At 37.3% G+C, this 21,756-nt stretch overlaps 1 protein-coding gene and 1 long non-coding RNA gene across 4 annotated transcripts in view; both read left to right on the forward strand.

The window, feature by feature from the left end:
- The first annotated feature begins 988 nt into the window (after positions 1–988).
- gramd1bb (GRAM domain containing 1Bb) overlaps positions 989–21,756 on the forward strand; it is a 214,759-nt gene continuing 193,991 nt past the window's right edge. For all 3 annotated transcript variants that reach the window (XM_067420124.1, XM_067420126.1, XM_067420125.1), the window contains exon 1: positions 989–1,338. In XM_067420124.1, coding sequence (XP_067276225.1) covers positions 1,211–1,338 — 128 coding nt within the window. In that variant the 5' untranslated portion in view covers positions 989–1,210. The remainder of the gene's footprint in view (positions 1,339–21,756) is intronic.
- Positions 18,225–20,167, forward strand: LOC137043316 (uncharacterized). Its single transcript, XR_010898445.1, has 4 exons — positions 18,225–18,501; positions 18,610–18,669; positions 18,805–18,942; positions 19,127–20,167. It is a non-coding gene; the product is annotated as an uncharacterized lncRNA (long non-coding RNA).

Here is a 21,756-nt window from a genome sequence, read left to right on the forward strand (position 1 = left end):
TATTTGTTGTGTTTGTCCATGCGTGTCAAGTTCATGGATTTGTTTTACCATTTGACAGCCTGAAATAATTACTTTTTCTTCTTTCTTTTTTTACTTATTATTATATTTATTTATTATTATTATCTTGTGCAAAAACTTTTGCATGGATTTCATGTTAAATGACCTAAAGTTTAAAAATGAATTTACATTTGCAAAAAATATTATAATATAAATATAAAGGAGCAGATATGTATTTCAATTAATCATAAAATGGCCCTGATATGTCACTAGACATTAAGAAATCATGTTACTGTCAAATACTTACTATCACTGACAACAGTAGTCCGGCCAGGATATTGTAATTTAAAAGTTGTTGCAGCCCTCAACTGATGTTGACATGTTGTGTTTTGGTCTGAAGCTCCGCCCTCCACCTATCTACCAATCACAAAGTCAGTAGTGTTTGGGCATCCGGGTTGCCAGATCTGCTCTAGATAGCACAGCTGCAGATCTACAAATGTTCCTGCTGATCCTGCAGCCAATCTGGCAACCTCAAATCAGGGGGAGGGGTATACACTGCTCTACAGTCATTTGAAAGTGACTGCAGTACCAGTTTTGACGACAATCTTACATACACTTCCTTTAATTGTTGGTGTTTGGGAATAAATGCTCCATCATCTGGCTCTGTTCATTTCAGTGGCATGATATTGTATGACCTTTGTTACATTATTTATACACAGAAAGAAAAAAAAAAGAATTTTTTGAACAATGAATTTACCCCAAAAAAGCATTAATGTTGTGTTTTTTTGGTGTTTTTTTTTTTTTGTCACTCAAAAATATATTCCAATTAATTCCATATGGTTTCTAGAAGAAAACGGCCTTTAATTTCATAGCCTTGAAGTTCGCTGCACCTGAAGCAGACACGCATGCGCGTCGGTGAGCGCAGCATGACACTCTCCTTTAATTGTCCCAGTAATCCCGAGAGCGGCGGATGGATAGAGTGTTCTCCTCTGAACCGCTGATGAAGGAGTCAGCAGAGCACCACACCACCGTTTCATCACTTATTATCCCGCTATGGACTTAAAAAATATGCAGTTTCCTCTTTGCAGCGCGAGCTCTAATCTAGAGAGCTCTGAGTGACAGCTGCACTACTAGAAATTTATCCCCGGTTTCTGCTCAGTTCATCCCAGAACTAAAGGAGATACAGGCACGGAAATACAGTAGTTTTGGATAGATGGCGTTTGGACACCTTATACCGCAGCTGAGGCTGGAGGAGGACAGTTTGCTGAAGAACACTCTGAGACCCTTCACACATGTGCAGAAACACGGCAGCTCACCTGGGAAGAGCAGAAAACCGCACAGGTAAGACACGACACACGACTGGATACACAGAAAAACGGTTATACATCACTGCTGCGAATAGTAACTTAATATTAATTCAAAATAACAATTGAATAACATCATTGTAAGTAATAATAATAATAATAATAATAATAATAATAATAATAATAATAATAATAGCTTTATGACTACTCTGCTCATGCCTGCAAATTATGGTTGTCAATAAAACACTATGCAGTAGAGTAGAGAGTGTAACATTAGATGTGATAATCCATTCAAATTTAATAGAGCGCAGCTTTTAGGCCTCTTTATGACATTTTATATATTTGCCCACAGAACAGCAATAACTAGGACCCAATCTGCTCTTTCAGGGAGTAATGGCAAGTTCATACCTGGCCTTTCTGTATATGGAGTGTAAAAGCAAAGGTCACCTGGAGGATCCGTATACCGGTCAACAAAGCCATTGTGACAGCAACTGTGTAATCCACAGACTCACCGTCAATCCAACCTGTATAACGTTATTTCTTCCGTGGAACGCAAAAAAGAAAAAAAGATATTTTAAAGTACAGTACTGTGCAAAAGTCTTAGGTATGTTAGTATTTTCAACCCCCCCAAAATGTTTTTAAAAATGCTGGAAAGTGATAATGCTTTCAAAAATAATGTCATAAACAGACTTTGTTTATGAATGAACTCCTAATAACTAAATCAAATCAGTGTTTGGTGTGACCACCCTTTGCGTTTTAAACAGCTTTTGTCCCGGTACACTTGCTCATAGTTTTTCAGGGAGCTTTGCAGGAGGGTTTCTTCAAGAGTCTTGGAGATGTTGTTGCAGTTCTTGTGGATTTTGTCTCAGTTTTTCCAGTGTCTTCATGTAATCACAGACGGACTCGATGATGGCGAGATTAAATCTCCGTGTGGATCAAAAAGATTTTGTCACACTCCTTCTGCATACAAAAATCTCACTGGAATGGATGATTACAATTAATGGCTAAATACATGTTTGAAAAAGTAAACTGATATTACCTACTGACACACTATTGCAAAATATAAAAATAACTGGCCTAAAAAATTTTTTGGGGGGTGAAAATACTAACGTGCCTAAGATTTTTGCACAGTACTGTATGTTTAAACAGTTTTTGGCCATAGTGACACACTTGATAAGCTTCCACATCTTTAAAACAACAAAGTGGTTGTTTTAAAGATGTGGAAGCTTATCAAGTATATTATTGTAGATGTTACTATCGCACAACCCTAGAAGAGAGTCCACATTAATACATCCTTGCACATTGATATGCTACACAGTGATTTTATGTAACTGTTATTTACATTATAGTAATTGACTGATCGTAAGTGCCTTTCATGCCAACGTTTACAGGCACAGCACTTTGTGGAGTAAAGCAGTTTTGAAAATGGGGTTAACAAACACAGACCAGCTCTGCTGTTTTTGATTTACCTATCTAATTACTTAAGGCCAAAGTGCTTCCATTGTAAGTTTAGTTCGCTGCCCATTCTCTCTCTCTCTCTCTCTCTCTCTCTCTCTCTCTCTCTCTCTCTCTCTCTCTCTCTCTCTCTCTCTCTCTCTCTCTCTCTCTCTCTCTCTCTCTCTCTCTCTCTCTCTCTCTCTCTGCTGTAGACATTTCCTTTCTATATTTTGTACCACAAAGCATCTCATATCGGTTAGCAAGCAGGAAGCCAATAGTAAAACAAGAAAGACTTGGAGAACTATTCTTTTGATCATCGAAATTTGATCATTTAAAGTTAAAGTTAGCATTAGATGAATGTCGCAATAATCTTTTCTTCTGACATTTCCGAATGAAGTGGCTTCTTGAACAAGAACAAATGTAGGGCAGGACTTGATTTTGTCATCTTCACATGGCATATTTCAATATATGAATGATATTTAGGTAAATTATGACAGAATTTTTGGCCAGTGCTCTGTGTGTTTTTAAATGTCCAAATCCATATGTCTCACCCAAAAATGATAATTTACTCATCCTCAAGCCATCTTAGGTGTGTATGACTTTCTTCCTTCACCAATACACAATCCGAGTTATATATATAAAACAAATCTGGCTCTTCCAAGCTAATGGGAGTGAATACTGATGGAGATTTTAAAGGACATCCATCCATTCATCATAAAAGTTATCCAGAAGTTTCTAGGGTTATTAAAGGTAATCTGAAGCGAAGCGATGCATTTTAGGTTCTGGTTCTGGTAATGGCTTCATTGCTGGCTTCTGGTAATGGCCATATGTCAGTCAAGTCTAGTTCAGGTTCGAAGGGTAACCTCTGACCCATGTATGACCTATTGACGAATGTGGAAATGCAGAGGATAGAGCAAAACAAAACACAGGTCACAAATTAGAGTGGGAGGAGCTTGAGTTTGTTGCCCAGCCCTATTAGTTTGAACCATGAGAGGTGTCTACTCTCAACTGAGCTTACTCTACCCCTACAGCTTACGTCATACGTCAGGTCAGAGGTCACTCTTCCACCGGAATCGTGTTAAATGTTACCGGAAACCAGATATTTTTCTCACAAAAATGCATTGGTTCGCTTTAGAAGGCCTTTATCTTTATTAACACCCTGGAGCTGTATAGATTACTTTTATGATGAACTGATGAGCTTTTTGGGGGCTACAAAATCTTTAAAAAGTTACTATTCACTCCCATTATAAAGCTTTGGAAGAGCAAGGATATTGTTTAATATAACTCTGATAGTGTTTGGCTGAAAGAAGAATGTCATATAAACCTAGCATGACTTGAGGGTGAGTAAATCATGGGATCATGTTCATTTTTGGGTGAACTAGCCATTTAAATACCCATGGAAATTGTTATTAATGTTATATCATATTCAGTTCTTTCTGAGATCAGTGTTATAATTATGTTGTTTTGGCTGTATGATTTGTTGGGTGCATTATACTCTCTGAATCCTTAATAATGATACATGATTCCAGTCATCTGCTGCAGGCCTCTATAATTATCCAATTTAAGCCTCAGTTCGAGATTGCAGGGCCGAATTAATGTGTTTGTGTGAAGTTTGGGAGCTGAAGGAAAGTGTTTAGGTGGTCCTGTAGCATCAGGGCCTTGGATTTAATGCGGGTGGCCGGTTGAGAGAAACCAAAATGACTAAGCTAAATATAGTTAAAAGATTGCACAGGCACTTCTTAATTTGTTTCAGGATGTAAATTCCAGGTGAACAAGTAAAGCTAGATGTGTACAGAAATAGATTTCTTAGCTGAGGGCTGAGGATTTTGAAGGGCACCTTTGTTCAAGCACAGTGAAGAGAGATATGAGAGACTAATAACTCCCTCCTCATACTTAATAAAAGCAGCCTGTCCCTAGATAATTTCAAATCCCATAACCAATATTGTTAAGCCTCTTTGCCATCGCGATTCCCGTAATAGAGAAGAGAATTCTTCAGAGACACTTTGGCTCATCAGCACCCTTAGTTTATTCTCATTTCTATTCCAGGTCCTTCTGAGGCTTAAACGTCTCCTCTACTTTTCACTCATTCTCAGTTTTTTTTTGCTTTTGTTTTTTGTTTTGCCGCACAGTAATTGGTTTTAATTTTAAAGCAAAAGCTCTATAGGTGACTCTTACGAAGAGAGCACTCATTACTGGGTTAATGATATGCTGGTCTCAGATGGCTCTATTCTTGTTTTCTTAATACATATTGCACATAAAAATGTCAATTCCAACAGTTCCGATCTGATTGGCTGGGCTGGAGACAAAAAAGCATGGTTCTGAGTTTTTAATTTGACATAATGAACACTTGAATATGAAGTAGTAAATGGATTTGCCAACTTTCCAGGCCAGTGAATCAAAAGACGATGAGCTCGAGTCAAACACATACAGTTCGACCAATGTAATCCAGTTCATGAAAAAATGAGCTTTTATTTTTTATTAGTAAATCAAAATCCAACAAAATCCTTTTATGAGCTGTTTTTTGTTAGTGAATCCAAAAGGCTACATCGTAAATCATACTTTCTTACTATATAGTAGGTGAAAAACAGTATTCGACAAAGGATGTCCGAATTCACAGTACTCCTAAAAGAGCAGGCAATACCCGGATGACCTACTACTTCTGGCGAGATTCTGAAGTGTGCATACAATGGAGATTACTATCCCATGAGATAAAGGATTTGTGAATGGCAGTGACACCACACATCTGACGCTGTTAGGCCATACTATATAGATCAAACTAAATAGAACATACTTTCTAATTGGCCTTGAATTAATTACTCATACAAATGAACTACCTAATCAAGAGATTATGCAATTTCAAAAACACAAACCGTTCTCATGAACAACTCGATAGTACACGAGCACGAGAGTCCAACTAACGAACATATTACAATTATGACCAGATTAGAGTTATAGCGATCCCAAAACACAAACCATTCTCATGAACAACTCGATAGTACACGAGCACGAGAGTCCAACTAACGAACATATTACAATTATGACCAGATTAGAGTTATAGCGATCCCAAAACACAAACCATTCTCATGAACAACTCGATAGAACACAAGCCAGTGCCATTAGCTAGACACAAGACAGTCCAGCTAATGACATATTACAATTATGACCGGATAAGGGTTACATAGATCATGAAAAGAGGAAAAAAACATATATTAGGAGTATTGTATCTTACTTGTCGGACACATTTTGTGAGCTGATGTTTGAAGCACTCAGTGAGGAGATTTAGACGCTCCATATGGTGTGGAAATGAACGGGTCTTCATCATCGCTGAAGTGAGCAAATGGACTAACAAGCGAACATGACACAAGAGCACATTCAAGCAAATTAGCAAGTTATCGGCTAATGTCCGTCATGTGTGACTCGTGTGTTTTGAATAATGACGTGCACTGAGAGAGAGCGAGCGCTCTTCTAACCATCAATAGACACGCCCCTTACCTGCTGATTGGCTACAAGTTTGTTATACCACTCAGCCCGAGTCCTTTTTCTAAAACAGTTTTGAAATAACACTTAGCCCACCTTTAATGAGAATCAGATAAATAAATAAAAAATACTCCCTGCATATCAATAAGGTATGCTGATATTAGACTGTTTTTGCAAACTAAATGTGCCTTGAAAGCTTAGCTTGAATGCATAAGGATCATAAGAATGCCACATTTTTCCAAACTCACATCTGGCACTTTCTTCAATGCTGTCAGGATGCCATAACTTCACATTTCTCTACAAGCAGATTTATGGTTTGTTTTCAGCTGAACTCATCAGTCACTCTGGAAAGCCTGTTACAGTGCAAGCTGTCTTCTCTCCAGAATAAATGAGCTTATGAGAGAGAACTGCTCTCCTCCAGCCAGCGCCAGGGTAAAATAACATTAGCTCTGCTCTCATTGATATATGCTTTGATTGATTTCATATGATACTTGAGGGAGATATATAATATTCAGTTGGTGGATTTTGGTTATCTTTTTCCCCTCTTGCAACAAAATCATTGAGTATAAAGCTATTATTTTATCTTTAAAGCTGGTTGTTTAAATTGACCAATTAAGCAGCTTATTAAAATTACATTTAAAAAAAGAGGAAGGGGAATGATTTTTTTTGCAGAATAATTTTACATGCCTGATGCAAAGCCAAATTCATCAGGCAGGCTTTTTTTTCTTTTTTTATACTGTAGTCTGAGGTCAACTAATGACGTTTGTGTGTTTTTTTTACATTCAAAAACATAATTAATAAGTAATAACCTATTTTCTATACTCTCCTGAACGCTGGGTTTTGATGTGTGTGACGCACTGGAGACTTAGAAGTATACACCATGGCTAGGATTGGATAAAATGTGCATATTTAATGAGCTTCAGCTCCTGTCATATCTATGCCCCTGTCAGTTCAGTTCACACGAGGGAGAGATTATTTTTGAAAACTGCAACTTGTCCTTATCAAACAAACACAATGATTGTCTTACATGGCCCTCAACCTCACAATCAGTCGATATTATAAGCTCTCACACACACACACACACACACACGATTGTCGCACAAAAATAATTTCTGCTGACGGGCGTACGTTTTGGTCTGGTAAAGCCCCACTTATTCACATAAGTTTGTTGCACCATTCCTGTCGGATCCAATATAGAAAGTGCAACATTGTGTGTGCAAATCCTGCACTTTAGACTTGTTTACACACGATTCCGCAGTGAAATGAAGCAAACACACAAACGTTCTTCCCCACATGAGCTGGAACTTCTTCAAACATAATGAAGTATCACACATTCCTAATATTATAAGCTTTTCTTTGATTAAAAAGGAAGTTTTCAGCTCTGAAACGTACAGGATATTCTTATATTGCCATGACCTTTTGTATAAAAAAAGCTCAAGGGAAAGTTGATTTCTCAATTCATCACCCCTTTTTTTGTGTTTTATGGGTGATGCATTGTTTTACTCAATTGCCATTTTCACTTAATTTTATTATCTTAAATTAAATTAAATTCATAAAAATGTATAGTTAACCTACACCATTTTTGTTTGGACGTCATGAATCATTTCTGTTGCACTGACTGCAACTGAGGAGTGTATTTCTAGTTCCCAGCATGCTTTGCAGAGATGGATCAGAGGTGTAAATGTAGCAATTAAGTGCTGTTTAAGGTGTTTTTCGTAAAGGGAAAGACCTGTTAAAGTTTGATGTTATATTTGACGTTTAAAAGTTGCGTTGTGTTGTGTCGAAGTTACCATTACGCTGAAGTAGACCTTGTGGTTAGGCCCTTTTAACACCGGATGAGTAAGGAAAAAGCGAAGCAAAAAAAGCTTCTTTTTTTTCAATTTGAGGAGCTCCTCCGACAGCAGAACATTTCCTTTCCCTGCTTTCCCTCCAACTCTCGTGTGTCTCTCTCTTGCTTCATTCAAGACGTTTGTGCAAGTTTACTGCTACAAGGGTGCTGTGAACTTTACATCCTTTTGAAAATCCATTTAGCACTCATTGTAACTGTTTGTCACATGATGGCTTTCTTCTTCCATAAAGGGGTTTTAGATAACAATGGCTTTGTTTGAGATGGACCATTAAAGAAAGCGACACACACATCTCTCAAAGATCCAGGAGAATTCAACCAATCAGATAACAACCTCAAAACTCCTGAAATGATTCCCCTTTTTCTGTGCCATTTGCACCATGTTAAAAATCTCCATGGAAGCTACTTCCAGAACAAAGGCTGTTGAAAAAGTTGATGGGCACTAATGCACTTTGTACAATAAATACAATATTCAGACTGGTTTAGTGGGCTACAATCATATTCAAAATTCCATTTAAAAAAAGTTCATTTTTGAATAATAACAGAACTGTACAAACAGACTTGTGTAATGCTCATCGGGAGTAATATTCAAAGTCTTTGAACAGTAAAAACAAGAAGGCGTGGATGTGGTAACAAGAGACAAGAGTCATGAGGCTCTAATATGCCTGTTTACCTCAGGAGAGGCATATTCTACCAAAACAGATCTCTACTGTAGGCCTGATTTTTCTATGTTTCATATCATCTGCTGTTGGCAGCCTGCTGTGAGAACTCAATTAAAGCCCTAGAGGTACGAGACCCAGCGCTGGGTTTCAGTAAACATAATCACAAATCTTTATCCTGCCAAATCTAGCATGCCAGCTTTCTCTGATTAGCTTTTGGCTGTGCCGACTTCAAAGTAACACGACTGTGAATTTTAAATTTCCAACTCTCTTTCTCTGAGAGAGTCTCTTTTTCTTTCAACTCTCGGTCTTCTCGGTGCGGCGAGCTCTGTGAACTACAGGATTACCTTTTTCATGGCAGAGAGAGAGAGAGAGAGAGAGAGAGAGAGAGAGAGAGAGAGAGAGAGAGAGAGAGAGAGAGAGAGAGAGAGAGACAGAGACAGAGAGAGAGAGAGAGAGAGAGAGCAGGCCAATGACTAGATCTTCTTTTCTAGAAGTCTTCTGTTATGATGGTGATGGTCTTGTGGGCTGGAGCAAATGGTTATATGGGGTTCACAGCATTAACTGAATTATTGGAAAGTAAGAGAGTGATATATATATATATATATATATATATATATATATATATATATATATATATATATATATATATATATATATATATATATATATATATATATATATATATATATATATATATATATATATATAGGGCTGTAGCTAGAATTGTGGGCCTGGGCCCCCTGAAAAAAAAACATGATGCGGGCCCCCAACGCCACTAATACTAACACACAGTGGGCCTATAAGATGGGCCCGCATCAGGTCCAAAGCAGCTAATAAGAATTTCTTACAAGATAAAAAAAAACAGACAAATAAATAAATTTTGTTTAAGCGTTTTTCCTAGCCTTCCTTTCTTTTTCAGAGCGTTATTTGTACCTAGATTTTTCTAGTTAGTCTCAGGGAGAGTTTTTCTAACTTCAACTGTTCTCAGAGCATTGGTCCTGTTCACTAGCTAGGGTGGGACTCTCTCTCTGTTTGCCGCTGACTGATCTGAAATTATTTGGCCTAAAAACCATTAGAATAAACTATTTTTAGGGAGGCAAGATGAGATTTGGAATGTTTTTTAACTATACATATTTCTGTGGTTTTCATTTAACTCTCAAGCATACAAATGTATATACTATAATGATTCATAAGAGTAGGGAACTATATAACAGAACTACTGGATTTACTGGGCCCCTATTATTGTCTCCACCTTTCCTATATATATATATATATAAAATATATACTGTCACTTTTAATGGCTTTCATGACTAACAAAAGAAGCAGAAGAAGAAGCACAGTAGGAGCGCATTTTTAATCTAACACGGTATTGGTAACTATGGCAGTTGGTACAGAAAGAACTTGGCCATTCTGCAATAAAGCCTTTTAGCCACTTGGTGGCATACTTGCACAAAGAAGACTGTAGAGAAATGCAGAAAAATGGGACATGGCTAGTAAACACTCATTGCATCTATATATATTATTTTTTTTATTTTTTTTAAGCAAGCAGCATATCCAAAGAAACCAGTTCTGAGCTTACATGTTGTGTATGTAGTTACTATAGTAATTACTATAAATTATGGATAATTACATGCAACTAATCCTAAACCAACCCAATTCCGAATCCTAACTCTATAAATTAATACTTTATTTTACATTGTCCTTGTTACATATGTTACATGTATTTACTATAGTAATAACAGTAAATTATGCACAATTGCATGCAACTAATCCTCAACCAAACCCTATTATCCAATATTACTCAGTACTTAAATATATGATTACAATGTAACAAAGAAAAATTAAAATTTACCAGCACACTACCATTCATTGTTCTTTTTTCTGATTGAATGCATGTAGTATGGAGTGTAGTGTACTGTGTCTGGTTTAGGGGGCATTGAACGTCTTCCTGCTGGGTTAAATAAGGAAGGGTCAGTGACTCTTTGATCAAGTGACTTTGCTTGTTTCTAAGGATATGTCTGGGAAAATAAAATCGAGTTCATTTGGCATGGCGACAGAAGGCCTGGTTGTGAACTCTGCACACTCTAAAATTGCAATAATTTTAAAATAACTTGTTCCTGTTCTTTCTGTTATATGGAAATACATGCATGCAGTTCAAATGTAATAAAAGAGAAGAAGAAAAATATATATACACTATATTGTGAAAAGTTTGTGAAAAACCCTCGTTCCCTGAAGGAAGGGAATGGAGACGTTACGTCATTACTGACTAAATGGGGTTTTTGCTGCCTTCAATCTAAATCAAAATGATCCAATGACATGAAACTGTCATGGGTCTGCGGAATTTGCCCCATGCGCCCCACTGTGTGGGTATAAACGACATTGCATAGCAGTCATGCATTTATGTTACATGCTGAGGTGCCGAGGCCGACCACCCCGACCATACCAGCAGTACAGCAGATGTGACATGGGGACGTAACGTCTCTGTTTCCTTCATTCAGAGAATGAGGTTACATACGTAACCAAGACGGTCCCTTTCAGTCAATACACTTTAGTGAGACTTACGTTAGTACTGACGGTCCCAGTCTAATCACGCCAGCACCTGACCTGAGCACCCTGCCTCTGAGTTTAACATGACGAGGGGCCAGCTCAGCTACCAAGGTATACTGGCATATCCCAATTGGAGAAATACAATCACAGTGCCTGTCCGTAGGGAGGACGTAGAAATACACGTATGACCCACATATGGGCTGCATACGAAAGAACCTGGAGTGTCCAGCCGCAGGTGGAAAAAGTTTTTTAATCCCAGGGGTGGCAAGGTCTTGCCATGGGAAGACACAAGCTCAAGGAGACTTACCGTGGAGAATACACATGTGAAGGTTGTCCTGCGTGGGAACCGTGCACACGGGCACCTAGCCTGACATGAAGGCTGCGACCATTTGGGCATGCACTCTGGTGCCGGCATCAACAGTGCTGGAGGAACTCAGGGCCTTCGGGGAGGCTCACCTGAGTGAATAAGCACACGTATCCAGTCCGTGGAGTGGAATGGCGCAGCAAGCAACCGGCAACCTCCCCCAGTTTCTGTTAAAGCCAATACGGAAGTAATTTAAACTGCATTTCATTGACTGGTCAGGTTCCAGAAAGGAGCAGAATCTCATTGAACCCCATGTTAAAATTCCCAACTTTACTGCAGAAAAAAACCTGCCTGGTACATATTGTGGTTTTGGTCTATATGGCTAATTTTGCCATTCATGACAACTGTGAGGGGGATACATTTTTTTCATAACTCTTTCGTTTACATTATACTGTATAAAGCCTTAAAGTTCTGCATAATTAAGGCCGTGGCCACCTTGAGTGACCGATCTATTGTCGTTTGTCTGCTGTCTATTAGTCATTGCGTCACCTTAGCTCCGCCCACGTCATACCTCTTTGCCCATTTTCTTTTAACCAGGGGTGACGGGCTGCCAAGATGGAAACGGCCAGCTCGTCGCTACTTTACGCTTCAGAACGGCTCATCGGAATCTTATAGATGCTGATGTCACGGACACTACGTTCATATTGTTTTACAGCCTACGACTGAAGCGTGTGAGAGGCCACTTGTCAAGAATCACAAATTATACCTGTTTGTGCTTGTTGTTTGTCTGAAGAAGACCCTTTGGGTCGAAACATAGTCTTTTAAATAAATCTTTAGGAGCAGCAACGGCAGTGTGCAGATTTTTGGGTAACACTTTACAATAAGGGTGCACTATTATGCATTAATTCATGCTTAATTAATGCACAGATAATCATGAGTTAATGTATTACTAATGGTGAACTAACCCATTTATTAATGATTAATACATCAGAAACTAATGAAGATTCTACATGATTCATAGATTAAGTAATCATTAAATTGTTATTAGTTAAATATGTCATAATGTATTAATTCCTTAATAAAATATTATATTAACTAATAATGTAAATTAATGTGTTAATTACCACAAGGGGTCAAAGCCATGCATTTCAACTTCCAGTTGTCTGCTTTAATTAATCATTAGCTAATGATTTATAAATGTATCATTATGTTATGACTTTACTTGTTGGGGCACATGACTATTAACTAATTCAAAATTAATTCAAAACCCATAACCTCAATTACATATTACATAATCAATTAGTTAATAGTCATGTGCCCCAACAAGTAAAGTCATAACATAATGATACCTTTATAAATCATTGGCTAAAACAACTGGAAGTTAAATGCATTGCTTTGACCCCTTGTGGTAATTAAAACGTTAATTTACATTATTAGTTAATATAATATGTTATTAAGGAATTAATACATTATGACATGTATCTAATAACAATTTAATGATTACTTAATCTATGAATCACTTCATCAACTTCATTAGTTGCTGATGTATTAATCATTAACAAATGGGTTAGTTCACCATTAATAATACATTAACTCATGATTATCGGTGCATTAGTTAAGCATTAATTAATGCAAATTAATGCACCCTTATTGTAAAGTGTTACCGATTTTTGTTTACTTCACTTATCAAGAATGGACAGAACAATTTGTATTCAAATTCTGAATATAGGCCGATTATTATTTTTGTTTCACCTAGACAGTGTGCAAAGAGTGCTGCCTTTATAATCACTAAAAGCCGTCACTCATTCAATGAACGCGATCTCACACAGTTCGTTGCAGTAATCAGTGAAGCTGACAAGTGCTCTTATTTACATAATATGCACACTTGGGGAGGATTAGCTCTCATGCAGAACTCAGGACTGCACAAACAGTCGAGCGGTGAGTGGATTCTAACTTCAACACCTGTGATTGGCCATTGCATTGTAGAAATCAACAAACATGTCTCTGATTGGCTACATTTCTAACTGAAGCGAAAACATGTTCTAATCATTTGATGAACGCAAATACAGAAACACACTTGATCTTTTGACACTTCTCTTTCGATAATAATGAGCTGTTAACACTAAGAAAACAGATCCTAGACTAGCAGTTATGGGCAGCTTTCCCTCTAAAAGCAATCAGTAGCAAAAGCAGCTGGTGGCAGTGGTTTGAGTGAGAAAATTATACACTATTATCAAGTCTGTCCACCTCGGTCTGATTAGCTGACAAACGTTCTAAAGTGTGCAATTTATTTTCAGGGAAACACACGGCTAAAGTAGTTCCAGGCAGGTTTTGACCACATTATCCATATCATTCCATATCACTTCGCCAAATGATTTCTGTTATTTCAAAGGTCATTACAGCCAACAACAGCAAAGAACCAAAACCCACAATGACATTCACCAAGCAAAGAATAGTGAACAATAGGATAAAAAAGGCACATTAATTCCATGTTTTTTGCCACAAAATTGCATTTTATTATGAATGGAAAGCACATACGGTTTTTCTACCCGCTGTCTCCCACTCCCACACACATGCAGTATGGACACACACTCGCACATAAACATGTTGACAGCATTGCTGTGACGATTTTATAAGTAAAACATTTTAACAACTTAAAAGCTATGTAAAATGTATCACTTGCACGGTAAATAACAGTGCTGCTCTTGGAGCAGATAAACAGTTTTGCTATTAGTAGAGAGAGTGACGCTGCTGCCGAACTCTGTTTAGAGATGCAGGTAGTCTAAAGTAGGCCTAATTCACATACACTTAATCTGTCTCTCTCTAATAACTGCATTAGTCTGCTATCAGTGGCTCAAGCCTACATTACTAGCTTTAAACGATGTTTTGGAATTAACAACGGGGGCTTGGGATGAAATGCGTAAGAAATTAATCCTAAACACAAAAGCGATTTAAGGACAAAATCTTAACAAATGGCATGAAATACATCACTGAACAGTGTTTTGATGTGTGGTTTACCGTAATATGAGCGGCTGCTTCGCGTTGTGGCCGCATTACCACCTCAGCCATTATTTTTTGAATAATTAAATGGCCCAGAGTCAATTATTCCTTACTTGTGATCGCACCATCTGTGTCACTGCATGTTACTGGAAGTGTGCATGCTTCGAAATTAGTCTTTTTTCCCCCTTTTTTTTTTAAAGCCGAAAATAACCTGGGAAGTTTTAAACGTTTACTTTAGCACATGTTTAGGAAGTTCAGAAGACATGTTCTCATGTAACAGTTAAGAAATGTTATTCTGGGATGAAGCAGCTTTAAATTGTGCACAAAATCCTCTGATTTATTTGCCCAGGCACTTTTGCACTTTAACAATGACAAATGCCTCCTCATCTCCAAGTGTCTTCCTGTCAGCGCAGACGGAACGGAACGTCACACTGAGAATGATCCACAACATTCTCTTTATGGCCAAAAATGGCATTCTTTCATAAGAAGTTTCATTCTTTCATAAGAGGCCATTGTTTATTGCCAGAATCACCCACCCCTGATATTGAAAGGCCACACGAGGTTGATTCACAGTCACAGTGGTTTATGAGCTCTCGTGACTTTTTGATGATGGCAGCAGCTGACGATGCAGTATGATTTCATTCTCCACAAAAAAATAAAATAAAATCAGCACTTATGTTCACATTATTCTCATCATTTTTCTGTTGGCTTTAACAGCAAGCAAAAGATCGTGTACCCTATTGATGTCCTGCATATTGTAGTAGGTGGAGAGGGAACTCTGCTCACCCTGCCTTTTTCATTTAAAAAACAGAATAAAATAGATTTGCTGCCATCTCGAGCCATTTGAAATCTTTCAGTTCATACTACGACTTTCACATGTTTTCACAACACATTCCAAATTAATTTTTATTTGTCGTGGTTATTTACACAGATTATGTGTACTCAGATTATATTCATAATCAAGTCGGTTTGCATGATTTCTTTTTTTATTATTGGCATGACAGCAAGCTTAAATAATAAATAAGATCCTTTTCTAGAAGTCTTCCCTGATGCCACAAAACTCCCTTAAATCATTACACATCACACTCCATAATTACGCAAGCTCAAGGGTAAGCGTCTAGTGGATTTAGTTTAAGTTTGAGTACTTGTTTAACTCAATTTAATCAAAATACTTTTTTTTAGTTTGATTCATTGTGAATGTAATTTTAATAGAAACATTTCACATACTTGAGTGAAACACTCATGTTTAATGCTAACATAGTAGAAATGTTTTATTACACAAATTATACTACACTATTTAAAAATGGTTTAAAGGGGGGGTGAAATGCTGTTTCATGCATACTGATCTTTTTACACTGTTAAAGACTTGGAATCCCATCCTAAACATAGACAAAGTTTCAAAAGTTAAGGTGGACGTTTGATGGGAGTATTTCTTTGTCAAAAATACTACTTCCGGTTAGTCATAAGTTTCGGCAAGTTTTTTGAGATCATGCGTCCCCTTTGACGTTAATGGGGGCGGAATTTCCTTGTATGGGCCTTACGGACAATTCTACCGGAAGAGCGTGAGAGAGAGAGAGGGAGAGAGCGAAAGTAACAGGCTATGCCCATCAAAGCGCTGGCTTGTAGGCTGCTGGACAGGTGATGTGCACATAACAATGTCACCAAAAAAGTGCGTTTTTGGTTGCCAGACCAAGACAGTCCTGCACAGATTCCCCCAAAACCCCGCGTTAAGGCAACAGTGGATGTAATTTGCTTTTCCGGATCAGCAACTGAGTTGCGCGAATGTTTATATCTGTTCGCTGCATTTCGGTGCCGACTGTTTCATAAAAAAGGCCCAGCTCGACGCCGGATTTTCCCAATCGCCTAATGCTGAAGGATGGAGCAGTCCCAACGATAAAGGTCCCAACGTTAGAAGGGTGAGTGATACTGCTTCAAATGTCTGTGTTTTTTTTAGTCCGCTTACTGTCTACACAAACCACGCCTAAACACACAAACACACGTGCACAACTGCACTTCCCACATGTACACCTTCAAAGACAAAAATACGACGATATAATTCAAGTATAAATATGTAAATAACACAAGCCGCTAAGCATATTATATAGTTAGTGTATAACTTGTACCACATAGAGACGTCCTGCTCTAGTCGTTTTTGCTGCTGCTCCTGTTCAACGGCAGCCTCTGGGTCTGATTCCGGATCATAGATGTATGGCTGTATCTGATTAAAAGCCATATTTTTATTTTGAATAAAGTTTTTTTCCCGCTGTTAGGGATGACAGCTTTACGACACACTCGACTCAACATAGCAGCAGCGAGCACACGTCATTATTTAGCTCCGCTCACACGACACGCCCCCACCCGCTCAGCTTTTTTCGGAAAGACTCAGAACAGCGCATCTTTCTTATATAATTATTAAAAAAATAAAGACTTTTCGGAGATATGCAGGATGCAATGCTACTCTATAGGTACTCAAGATTGACATAACACTGACTGAAACTGAGTGTTTCACCCCCCCTTTAAAAAATGTTTTTGGCTATGGTGCAATTACCTTAAGCTGCTATTGCTTTGTTATATCACTTCTAACAATGTTTGACTTGAATAAAAGCAGTTAATCTAGATGCTACCACACTTTTTATGTTACCTGACAGAACTGGCAGTGTTCTCCCAGGAAATAATTCAACATTTCTTATTGATATATCTATTTATATTTAATGCACAAACAACTTTGTGGCTAATGTGACCCACACACACCCTCTGGAGTTGCATTGAACATTTTGAATAAATTGGTTTACAGCACAATTGCTCCAAAACTGAGATGGAAAACTGGACTAAAGCAGATGTTTCCATACACAAATCACATTCTTGCCAATTGTGGATATTACATCTGATATGCAAATCTCCATTCACTGTTTGACAACAATATGAGTGCCTGAGAGCCAACAGCAAACAAAAGGCATGATCTTCATCCTCACATCTGAAACTCATTTTGTATCATTGAGAAGAGTTGTGCATTTACATTTCGAGGCAAAGATACTTACCATTTCAACAAAAGATTGCCATAAACTGTAAATGGTTTCCCTTCTACATAGTAGGTAAACAACAATATGTAACAAAAGTACACTGTAAATTTTTTTTTTGCGATTTTGTTATTTCAACAAATTTTTTTCAGTAGAGATAACTAGATTGTCCAGACAACAAGGCATTTTAAGTTTTCTTGTCCTCAACTAGACTGAAAGTTAAGTGAACAAGTATAATTGTTGTTTTAACTCAAAAACATATGTTGAAATAACTAAACTAGATTTTCTGTTGAATGAACAAGTATAATTGTTGTTTTAACTTAAAAACATAAGTTGAACTGTTCTGGATTTTACTCCAATTATACTTTAGTCTATTTATTTAACTACAGTAAACTAAACTTAATCTACTATGTGCAGCTGATTTATATACAACACTCTAATTATATAGATATGAGCACATTTATTTAACTTACCGTATTTAATACGTACCATTCCACACCATATAAACCAAGTCTTAATTCAAGGAGTCAATGAGTAAAGAGTTTTTGTATTAACACGGCTAGTGAAAACAGCGCCATCTGGCGGAGAGGATAATTATGTACATCCAGGAAATGCACGTGCTGTATGCGCGCGCCCACGTATCCCCTCCCCCACCGACTGACAGACCAGACGCCATTTCCCTTCAATCGCAATGCTGAGCAAATGAGTAGTGTTTACACCGGCATAGTGTTTTATCTCATTAACAGTATGAAGTTTATAACATTATATTGTGGTAGGATGGTATGTGTGTGTGTGTGTGTGTCCGTGCGCACCTAAACTTAGAGATATCTTCTTTGACTCGCGGTGCAGAGCGGAGGATAGAAACAGGCGACTGAGGCGAGAGAACTTTTTTACAGGGAAATATTATAAAGTAAGTGTTTTATCTCATTTACCATTTGTTTTTCATAATTTATTGATTTATACCAATATGTAACTTATATGCTGTGCGCGTTTAAACGAGCCAAAATTTTTCTCACAGGGGACATGACTCACCGTGCAGTGCAGACATGGAGTTTACTTTTAACCAAGATAACACAAAGTAAGTTACGTGTTTAACCTCATCTACAAAGTGTATTTATGACATTATATTGTTTTATAATTATATTTGTGTGTGTGTGTGTGTGTGTGTGTGTGTGTGTGTGTGTGTGTGTGTGTGTGTGTGTTGTGCTCCCAGAGCCGTTGAAATACAGAGTTCCTAACGTTACACGCTTTTACCTCGCGGGGTTCATGGAGCTCTCAACAACTCGCGCCGTCTATTTGTTCGAATGGTTGGAGGTGGACAGCCGTTTCACTATATTTGCTGCAATTTCTGGTAAATATTAACTTTATGAATTTAAATAATATCAAATTGTGAAATTTGAAGTATTCAGCCCTAATTAAATCACATTGAGTCATTGTACAGTGTACACATTGCAACATGTTGTCAATAAGCCTATAAAATGTTTTTTTTTTTTTTTTTTTTTTTTAAATGTTTTTATCTATTGCTCCTTGACAAGAAACTGAACTGGTTTACGGATCGGATGAAACTACATCTCGCTTCACTGCATGGTCTCTCTCTCAGATCGCCATCAGATACAGATAAGTTTCATGAAACTCCTTGAAAATTATTAAATGTGAGTTTGAATCGATACAGGTAAAATAAATAACTATTAAAGGGTAAGTTCACCCAAAAAGGAAAATTACCTCATGATTTACTCACCCTCAAGACATACTAGGTGTATTCCAGACGAATACAATCGGAGTTATATTTAAAAAAAATCTAAAGCATTATAAATGGCAGTGAATGGCAGTCCAAATTTTTAAGCCCAGAAAAAAGTGCATCCATCCATTGTAAAAGTAATCCACATGGCTCCAGGGGGGTTAATAAAGACATTCTGATGTGAATCCATGGGTTTGTAATGTAAAAAGTTATAATGTAAAATATGTAGCTTCTGGCGCGACGGCCTTCCGTATTAAAGTTACGGAAAAAGTGTAACTGGCACGGCGATGTTGTCGGATGTAGAGGGGAAGAAAAACGCAACTGGCGCAGCGACGGCATCGGACATGGTGTAAAAAAAAACGTAATTGCCGCGACGATGACGTCGGACGTGGCGTAAACCTTTTGAACTTTGAGAGGCATTACACTTATTTCGTAAATTGAGGGCGGTCCGCCAGAAGCCTTTATTAACCCCCCGGAGCCTTCTGGATTATTTTTTATAATGGATACAGGGCTTGACATTAAGCATGTTCATGTGCTTGTCCGGAAAAAAGTTTGATATTTTGTGTGTGTGTGTGTGTGTGTGTGTGTGTGTGTGTGTGTGTGTGTGTGTGTGTGTTTTAAATATAATTTATTCTGAAGCAATATGCTGACCAGTATTCAATCAGCTTTGACATATTTAAATCTGCATATTTGTGAATTTTTTAATTATTATTTTTTACTTTATATAAAGGGCATTTCCCCTCTAATCTTATTAAATATAGGCTATGCTTCAGGTTTCATTTTATATTGTAAAATTTGATCTATACATTAATTTAAAATAAGACACTATAAGGGCTGTTACCAATCACATTAAATAATTTACGCTGAAAAATTTAATTTGCATTAAATAATGTTTTGAAATTTGTATTTTTGGATAGACCAATAATGTTTAAACATCAAACCAAACCTCCAGTAGGTGGTAGCAGGTGGCCGTTTTAATGAGTGAGTCATTGAGTCGTTCATTCAAACGATTCATTCAAACGTTCAGTAACACACATGTTGCTGTGACTTGTTGCGGTTCTGCTGTGAATGATTTTCACTGCTGAAATAGAACAAAACATTAAATATTGCTTCTTAAATGTAAGTGACTTTAAGGGAATGTTAATTTAAGTGAATGTTAATTAATTGTTTTGCTATGAACTGTCATGTGAAGTCAGTGTCATTTTCAGTCGTGGTGGTATTCAGGAAAACAGGTCAAGTGTTGTAATGTCTTCTCTAGAGGCTGCACAAGTGTCAACAGCGCGACCTTGTTATCGTCAGTTCATTATATATTATTATCCACTATCAATCGCCACTTACACTAAATTAATGCAATCATTCTTGCATTTTGGTGATTCGCTAGCTATTTTTTGTTTTAATCAGGTCCATCGGGCAAGTAAAATTCTCTTTCACTTGTCCCTTCGAAAAATCCACAAGCGTTAATGTCAAGCCCTGGGATAGATGCACTTTTTTTCTGGGCTTCAAAATTTGGGCAGCCATTCACTGCCATTTATAATTTTTGGATTAGCCAGAACTTTTTTTAATATAACTGATTCAGGGCTCGACATTAACGCTTGTCTGGGACAAGTGAAAGAGAATTTTACTTGCCCGATGGACAAGGGCCTGATTAAAACAAAAAATAAACTAACGTTAGCGAATCACCAAAATGCAAGAATGATTGTGCATTAATTTAGTGTAAGTGGCGATCGATAGTGGATAATAATATATGATGAAATGACGATAACAAGTTTGCGCTGTTGACACTCGTGCAGCCTCTCGAGGAGAAATTACAACACTAGAGCCATTTAAGCTGTTTCCTGAATACAATCACGACAGAAAGTGACTCTGATTTCATATGACGGTTCCATAAACATTACATTAACATTCACTTAGTCACTTACATTTTAGATGCAATATTGAGTGTGTTTGTTCTATTTCAGCAGCGAAAATCGTTCACAGCAGAACCGTAACGCGTCTCACAGCAACTGAACAGTGTTTGAATGAATCGTTTAAATGAACGAATCAATGGCTCACTCATTAAGACGGCCACCTGCTGCCACCTACTGGAGGTTTAGTTTCATGTTTAAACATACTTTCTAACATTTGTATTTGTCTATTCAAAACTACAAATCTCAAAACATTATTTAATGTAGTTGTGATTTTTCAGTGTAAATTATTTTATTTGATTGGTAACAGCCCTTATCTTGTCTTATTTTAATTTAATGTATTGATCAAATTTAACAATATAGAATGAAACCTGAAGCAGAGCCTTTATTTAATAAGATTAGGGGGAAAATTCCCTTTATAAAAGGTGAAAATATCCTACATTTCAAATGATTCAATACATTTTTTTAAAATCACAAATATGCATATTTAAATATGTCAAAGCTGATTGAACACTGGGGAGAA

This window comes from Pseudorasbora parva, chromosome 16 (assembly GCF_024679245.1).
Source record: "Pseudorasbora parva isolate DD20220531a chromosome 16, ASM2467924v1, whole genome shotgun sequence".
In the NCBI taxonomy this organism is placed as follows: Eukaryota; Metazoa; Chordata; class Actinopteri; order Cypriniformes; family Gobionidae; genus Pseudorasbora; species Pseudorasbora parva.